The 8923-nt window shown below is 35.3% G+C and overlaps 1 protein-coding gene across 1 annotated transcript in view; it reads left to right on the top strand.

Moving 5' to 3' along the window:
* The first annotated feature begins 1225 nt into the window (after positions 1–1225).
* Positions 1226–8923, top strand: part of ANO3 (anoctamin 3) — a 379990-nt gene continuing 372292 nt past the window's right edge. The window contains exon 1 of the mRNA XM_072725370.1: positions 1226–1786. Within this exon, the coding sequence (XP_072581471.1) occupies positions 1633–1786 (154 nt within the window). The 5' untranslated portion in view covers positions 1226–1632. The remainder of the gene's footprint in view (positions 1787–8923) is intronic.

Genomic DNA, 8923 nt, shown 5'->3' with positions numbered 1-8923 from the left:
TTGTTTTATTATTCGGTGGCGAGAACATCACAAATCTACTCTGTCAGCAACTTTCCTGTATATAATACAGCATTGTGATTGATAGGCCCCAGGCCGTACATTACATTCCTAGATCTCACCCGCCTCTGACCAACCTCTCCCCTTACTCCCACCCCCAGCCCCTGGCAACCACCTGTCCGCTCTCTCTTCTCACAGGCTCAGCTTTCCCAGATTCCACATGTAAGCGAATCAAGCACGCTGGCCTTTTCTTGGACATACCTCACCTCGCAGAGCACCCTCATGTTTCTCCCATGTTGTCCCAAGGGGTAGGCCTTACTTTTTCTGAGGCTGAAAACACCCCATGGTAGATCACATTTTCTCTATCGTTCATCTGTCCGCAGACACTTGCACCTTACCTGCCTTGAGTACTGTGAATAATGCTGCAGTGACCGCAGGGCGCACATACGTCCCTGAGACAGTCATTTCACTTCACTGGGAGGTGTACCCACGAGTGACAATGCTGGAGCATAGATGGCAGTTGTTGTTGTTGTTGTTGTTGTTGTTGCTTAACCCTTTGAAGAACCTCCATAGTGTTTTCCATAGTGACTGTACTAATGTATATTCCTAGCACCATCGCGTAAGTGTCCCCTTTTCTCCACATCTTTGCCAATACTTGTTATTTTCTGTCTTTCAGATGATAGCTATTCTAACAAGTGTGAGGTGATACTTTATTTTGGCTTTGATTTGCATTTCCGTGATGGTTAATGATGTTGAGGTCCTTTTTGTGTACCTATTAGGCATTTGCATGTCCTCTTTAGAAGACGAAAAGGTTGTTTGCCCAGTTTTAAATTTGAATTACTACTACTACTACTACTACTACTACTACTACTACTACTACTACCACCGAGTTGTAGGAGTCCCTTATATTTTTTGGATGTTTAGATATCAGATAAATGATTTGCAAGTATTTTCTTCCATTCTGCAGATTCCCTGCCTTTTCATTTTGATGTTGTTTCTTTGTTAATTTTGTTTGTGCAGAAGCTTTGTAGTTTAATTTACCTTTTAGTTTCCACAATCATAGCCATCTTTCAATAAGCATCATGGCTATAGTCTCGCAACCCTGGCCCTGGAAATATCATTTAGGATTAATTTCCTTCCAGATTAAAACATTCCTTGATGAGCTGCCCGGTGGAAAAAAAAGTTTCATTCTCTTACAGTCCTTAGCCCCACCCAGCTGATCTTTTGTATACAGAAATGTGAATGAGAACTTCCAATACCAAGTTACTAAAAGCATCTCTCTGCAGCCTTGCCTATGTCCTCACTTAGCCCATTTTACTTTTCATCGCAGCCTCTCTGAGATGGGGTTAGTGCTGCTATCATTTTAAGGCAGCAAGATACCATCAAGAAAAAACGACTCTAAAATCCATCCATCCTGTTGAAGACAGTTGCCTAGAAAAAGGCATGAATACAGGAAGCTTAAGAGAGTCAGCTCTGCATGTTTTATCTCTTTTGGATTTCCAAGTGAGAATAATCACCGGAAAGCCTGGAGTTACTACAGATTATAATACAGTGATTTTTCTGTCCTGTCACCTACGATTTTTGAAACTTCAGTAGTGTGAACTTTGACTTACATAGCTCTTTAAGAATTTTGCAATGTCAACTGTGAAGTTTGAGCTGGATTATCTTTCTCCTGAAGGCTTTAAACATGAGCCTGCTTCCAACCCAGAGTTTACTTTAACCTGTTTGACTGAACTCTCTGATGATTCCAGTCAGTTGGAACTTCAGCACTCCAATTCTGTCCCCACTGGTAAGCGAAACTTCAGTTTGATATTTTAGAGCATCTTATATTTGTATTTTTTTAATGTCAGGTATGTAACAAATACATCTCAAAGTCACCTACTTTGTGGTGGTAAAACTCATGTCAATTTTAGTTTCTTTGGTTGTTTTTCCACAAAACATATAAATTTCTACAAAAAGAACAGAGGGTTCTCTCAATAGAGTGAAATGCCAGAAAACAAATTTAAGGAACCCGAGAAAAGTGCTAATATTGAAGTAGATTTTGTTTTTCTGAACACTCAAGTCTATCAAGTCTTAGTTTTGTTTGCGATGATGGATGAAATCAGGGATTGTTTCCATGAACTTCAAAGTCCTGCCATCTTTCATTCATTTCTTTTATTTCTATTTCCTTTTATATAATTACATGAAGGATAATATGTGCTGTTTACCTTCTCATTAAGAACAAGAGAATATTCTTTTTGTTCATGTTATTTTATGACGTGATTAGGATTCTATGTGAGCTGACAATGTTGATAGAATTCAATGTGAAAAAATCATTTTTTGATACCTATGGGTGATAATCACTTATCTAGCATCCAACAGTTTTCATTTTTGCATTGCAGTTTTGAGGAAACAAAGCTATATACACTAATAGTCTACATGCATTAAAAAATTCTGTGGGTTTGGCTTATGTGAACAGCTATGAGATGGCAATGGGGAATTAATTGTGCTTTCTAGAAAAAATCATCTAATAAATTAATATCTTAAATATTGTTCTAAAGGAAAATTCCCTTAAGAGTTAGTTGTTTATCTTTACTCATAAAAAAGGCAGTGCAATGAGAAAAGTAAAAGTTAAGCAAAGTCTTCATAGCTCTGGATGTTACAGGACATTAATCTTTGTCCAATGAAAAAGAACTTGCAGAAACAACAAATTCCATTTTGCAACCAGAGGATTCTTCTAAGAAAACGTGGCATATTTATTTATTTTGAGATGTTTGAAAAGAAGTTTTATGTGACTCCCAACCAATCGTTGATTTGTTATTCATAGACTCTTTTGTATTATATGACTTGTTTTACAGTATGGGCGGTTCTATAATCAGGAGGATACAGCAACTTTTTAAATCTTCTTTCGTCCATGCTGTTATTTCTCCTTTTTAGATTGAAAGTCTTACTGGGTATTGAACCTACAATTGCATGAATGGAAAAATAAATTCTTTTTTATAAATGAACAGTACAGCACAGTAGATGTAGATGGGAAAAGGAGGTTTATAAAAAGTATTTACCAGTTTAATCATGGTTTAAATATCCATGTTCTTTTCACAAAATTTCTTGTCTCCTGGTCATCTCTGCAGTAAACTCAACTGCTGTCCTCATGAAGCTAGCATTGCACATCCACAGCTTAGGTATGAACTCTTCCCCAGTGCCTGGAAGACACTTTCACCTCAATATCCTTGGCAGTCACTCAAATTCAACACAAATAAACTAAACTCCCTAGAAATGCCTCCTTCTTCTTACATTCTCATTTTTGTCAGTATCCTCTAAATCATCTCAAACACTCCTCGGCATTTATTTCAATATAAAGTGCATGTTTATTTCCATGCATATTAGTTTAATGTATGTCTTCTTTACCTCTTTGCTCACCACTATGGTGCCAGTACTCAATACGGTGCCTGGCAATAGAAGACTGTTTATATCCTGACTCATCGATTGCCTGGCTGAGGGGCTGAAGGATTGGCCCTCTTCATTCCCCTAGTGTGTGCACCTGTATTGTCTTTTACCTTCTACCTTCTACTCTTGCCCATGGACAGACACATAATCCTTCCTAAGCACAAGTCTGACCTTTTCCCACTTTTGTTTGCAATTTCCGTTAAATTTGTGTGGCCTGTGGTATACACCTGGTGCTCTAGGATCTAATTTTTTTTCCCCTAGAACTTTACCAGTTTCATGTAACCTACCTATAGCCTACAAGAATGATTTACTTACACTTTCCAATTACTGTTCATGTTCTTTCAAAATAATGTCCAATAATTATTTCTCCTTCCTCTATTTAGTAAGATCTCACTGAGAAGAAAAAAAATCATCTTCGTCCCAAATGCCTATGGTTAACTCTTTATATGAAGGAATATTTCCAAAAAAAAAGTAAAATAAAAAATAAAAAATAAAAAATAAAGGAATATTTCCTGTCTCTAAGTTCTAAACAAAAGTTTGTCCTATATATGAAAATGTTCACATTCTAGGTTTTTATTGTTGTTGTAAATACATATGTCCATGGCTCATCTTCTATTAGATAATGTGATTAGATTATGTTTATTGAAGGTAATCGCCTTTTCACAATTGTTTTCTGCATTATGCCCATGTCATAAATATGATTAATTAAGTGACTCAATGGTAAAGTATAGTTTATCTTTTAATTTATTTCCCGTCATAGGGAGTATTTGTTTAAGTCTAGTTCTACATGCATTTTATCTGCCAAAATACTATCTGGAAATTACCACACAATTCTTTTTCTGCTTGATGATACCATCAAACAAGATAGTACCCATGTGGAATTTGTCCTTCATTTAAAATTTTTATGAAGCATTAAGCATCCTAGAATCTACTTTGTATGCTAGATCTTTTCACCTTGTATTCCAGAGAATCAAGTTGTATCCATTTAAATATATTTATTGGAATTTTTAAAAAATAAGATATTCATTGAATGTCTATAACTGAGAGTTAGTGGTTGGAGTATCTATATGAAGATGAAACTGAGGTAACAGTGGAAGCAGGGAAAGAGTTTTCACCTCAGTGATGTGACAGTATGTTTTCAGCATACATATGCATATACCCCTAGCATAGGGAAATAGAATATAACAGGTGAATGTTAGTCCATAGAAAGTTGTATATCTAAAAAGAAAAACATTCCATTGCCAGCAAAAACAGTATTTATACCTTTCACTTATATAATAACCTGAAGATAATTCATACCTACAGAATATGAATAGTTCTCACAAGACATCCTAGAGGCAAACTTCATTTATCTTGAACTTTATTAAATAAGAGAATTCAAAGGCCAGAAAAATAATGCAATTGGACCTCAGTTGCACACATATATCTATCTATGGTGGTGGGTGTGTGTGTGTGTGTGTGTGTGTCAATGGGGTGGGTGGTGGCAAAGGGAGAATAAAGAAGCAAGTTGAGGAGCTCTTAATCTGTTTTATGTCTCTAAACTTAGTGTCCTTTTTCTTTTCTCAACACTTCATGGAAAATCTGATTAAGAAACAGTACCATGGAAGAAAATGCTTCTTTATGTTTCAGAAATGGATTTCATCAGTAACCTGTAATGAGAATATAAATATCATTCCTGAATTCTGGATTGTGCTTTAAATAACTTTTAAGGTTATGAACATTTCCTCATCATGCTCATCATTATCACCATTGTGATATGAATGATAAGCACATACGTATCATTTCCATACCTCAAGCAGTGCTGTGAATGTTCTGTATGCATATATATACACACACATACATGCATATTTACACGTGTTTTTTATATAAATACACATATGTAGATATACATATATATATATATATGTATTTTATCCTTGAAAAACAGGTAATAAAGCTTCCATCACAACACAGTCTAGCACATTTGTGAGTGCATGTGATTGAACTTTTAAAAAATTTGTTGATTTTATTTAATCTAGAATTTCATATTAGAAATTTAAATATGTATTAGACCCCCAAACCCTTTTACACAGAACATTTCCTAACATCCTGAAAGACCAGCTTTGGATATTTGGAGAAATGAATTATGTAATGCTAGTGATGTCTTTGGAGAACTCTAATTAAAAAGTCAAGGTAAGGTCCCGCTCAGCCACCAACAAGCAGTGTCACTTGGGGCAAGGTTTTAACATCCCTCCTGAGTAATTTTTCTAATCTGTAAAATGTCTAGAATAGATCAGTTGATTTTAAAAGCCACCAACAGCTATTAAAAAAAGCTTAATGAAAATAATTAGATTTAGAATATTTCCAATGTACATCGTTAAGCTAGATAAAGACCAGAATATAAAGAAGGGTCAAGACAAAGCTTCTGTTTATATATAATGTATAACAATAGTAATGAAAGTCAACATATGCAAAGAATTTCATAATTTACGGAGTTCTTTTTACATTTGACTTTCACAACCACCTTGTAGATCAAATCATTTTACTCCCATTTTTATAAATGGAGAAACTGCATATCAGTGATCTTTTACAGTGAAATTTTAGTAAGTGATAAACCAACTTGGACCCAGATTTCTTCAATTCTAAATGTTTTTGCTACTACACTAGCATAAGTGCAAGTACCAGTCTTACTACTTAACCTGACAAAAACAGCATTTACTATTTTATTGACAATGCCAAATACTTGAATCCTAGTCTACTCTCTAAATGTCCCGAAGCATGAGGAAGTAAAATATTATTATAATTATCCATCATATTTCAAGTATAGATTTATAGACCACTAGTTTACCAGCCAACTTGCTATTTTCAACTCAGAATGGTTGAGTTGAAATCTTAGAAGAAAAGATATTTACAAAAACTTTATAATCTAAGTAAGACTAATTGGTCTATAGAAAATGTTAACTTGCTGATTTTAAATAATGACTGTGTTAATTTTGAGTGTGTCCTGTATATTGAGTGAGTCATTTTCAGAATGGTTTAATATCCTGTCCCATCTATATTAGAAAGTCCATCAAATTCAAGTAGTTCCTGGTAAAGCAACTTAACTTTGGAGCAGTTAACTATTAAATACTAGAAGTTGTCCCACAGTTTCTATACTTAAAAATTGCCTTTAAGACATTTCCATAAATGACTCATTTCCTTCTTTTAATTCTTATTTTTTAAAAAATCCCCAATCTTAGCCAGGCACTGGTATATTATTGATTGATAACAATATTTTGAGCCAAATAAGAACCCTTTCTGTTGCCTTTTATTTGCAGCTGAAGATTAACTTAAAACGATTTACCCAGAGTTACAAAGTTACTTGTAACCTTAAATGGAGATAAGAAGTTGGGTCTCATAGTGTCTTGTCCATTCCATTTTACACTAAAATAAATATCATCCCTCCAAGTTTCCTTGGTATAATGTCTTCCTGATACAAGATGAAAATAAACCTACTCTGCTGAAGTGTAACTTGAGTCATAAGACAATTAACTATTGTGCTTTCCTAAGAATAGCAGATTTTAAGGTCTCATATGAGCTCAGTCAAATACCATATTTTTTAAAAAGTATTACACTATCCAGTATTAGCCAGAGGAATAAATATAAACATCTATAAACATCACATATCCCCTTCAAACCACATGATCACAACACAGACACACATTCAGTCACTGCATGCTCTGAGAATTTGACTATATTTATCTTTCTCGATATGTCTTGGAACCTAGAAATGCCTAACCACTCCGCAGAATTTCCAGCTGTGCTAAGGTCAGCATAAAAAGAAAATCATCATCATGGGTGATTGGGGCTTTATGAATTGGGCTTTGCACTGTTCATTTCTTTGTCTTAGGAAACAAAGAACATGGTTTCTAAGGATATGCAAGGAGATCCAAAGAACAGATTCTGTTCTATGACCTAGTATGGGGGGTGAGCATCCAGCTAATTGCAGCCCAGAAGACCGTCTCTGACCAGAAAGTAAAAGGCTACTGTGTAAAAGGGTTTTTGCTTTGTTGGAAGGAATTAGAGGTTCTAAGTTCTTGAGATGCTTAGAACTATGACCATTGCCACATGACTAATAATAGTTATTATGCTACCATCATCAACAACTTAGATTTATTAGATGTCTCCTCTGTGCCCAGCTCTCTGCCCACTTCCTAAGAAATGTCTCGTATTTGGAAGGTCCAACGCCTGATGTAACTACATTCTCTAAATCTAGCTATGAAAAAAATCCATATATATTATTGAAATAGGTCACTATTTTATTCTGTTAGTCTTGTTCAGGGCAGGAACGTATCAGTTGGAGAATAGTGCTTTGGCAGGGTGGTTTCCAAAGTGCAAGTGCAGTCCATGGAGCACTTGCATTAGAATCACCAGGGTACTCGTGATACATGGGGATTCTAGGATCCCATCCCAGATTCTCTGTATGTAAACTCTGTGGATGCTATCTCAGAATCTAGATTTTAGAAATCCCTCATGATATGTCCGTACACACTAAAGTTTGAAAATCAGTGTTTTGGTCAAGGGTCATGATAGGTTAATTAGCAAGGGCCCCCTACAATGATCTCTACATTCTATTCTGGCACTTTTTCCAGATAGTTTCTGATTGTAGTACTCTACAACCAACTATAGCAATTTTGTCAATAGGCTTTTATACTAAGGTTGTTGATCCACTGATATACTTGACAGAGTGTCTTCCTATTTTTCTTACATTTGCATATTACCCTCAGTTAAATTCAGATCAAACTCTTACAAAGGGCCCTCCCTGTCATCCTTTCTATGTAACATCTAATTTTCCCTGTATTAGATGCCCAGAGTATCCATTTCTGTGGCATTGGTATCAATGTTAAATATTTATTTTCTGCATTTAATCTTGCATTTAAATCTTTTGTTGTTAGATATTGGGTGTAACTTTCAGCTTTCAGTGCAGTTTTAGTAAATAGAGAATAAACTCCCATGAGATAAGGGGTATGTTGTACTTCTCTTCAATTCCCTAGGCAGAGACCAGCAGAGAGCTCTATGAACAGAGAAGCTGGATAGCTTGTTTCTAATATGACTTTACAAAGATGGGCCAATTGATTGAAACCCTCACTTCCTTTGTGGAATTTTTTAATATAACTCTGATCTCTTAATGGTTCTGCCTAGGGGCCTTCAACTCATTCTGTCTTAAGAAGAGCAATCTAGATTCATATAATATGCATACTTGGCTGCCATGGTTAAATGAAAAGTTAATGCTAATGTGATGTTGTAAAATGAAATACTCCCAACAACCATCATTTCGTTAAATGCCTACTGAAAATATGCTACTAGGACTTGAGTACATCTATTACAATTCAAAATGATAAGTTAGAAAGTGGCCTTTCTGATACCATACAAGGTATGATAATGGAAATATTGATAAGTGGCCATTTCATACTGCATAATACCTGGTGGAGTTCACTAAATTGGATAGAGACAGAGACAGATGCAAATGCATAGATATTTT

Source organism: Vulpes vulpes, chromosome 11, assembly GCF_048418805.1.
Source record: "Vulpes vulpes isolate BD-2025 chromosome 11, VulVul3, whole genome shotgun sequence".
Classification (NCBI taxonomy): Eukaryota; Metazoa; Chordata; class Mammalia; order Carnivora; family Canidae; genus Vulpes; species Vulpes vulpes.
Note: the sequence above shows the minus strand (reverse complement) of the source record. Positions and strands in the feature narration are given on the sequence as shown.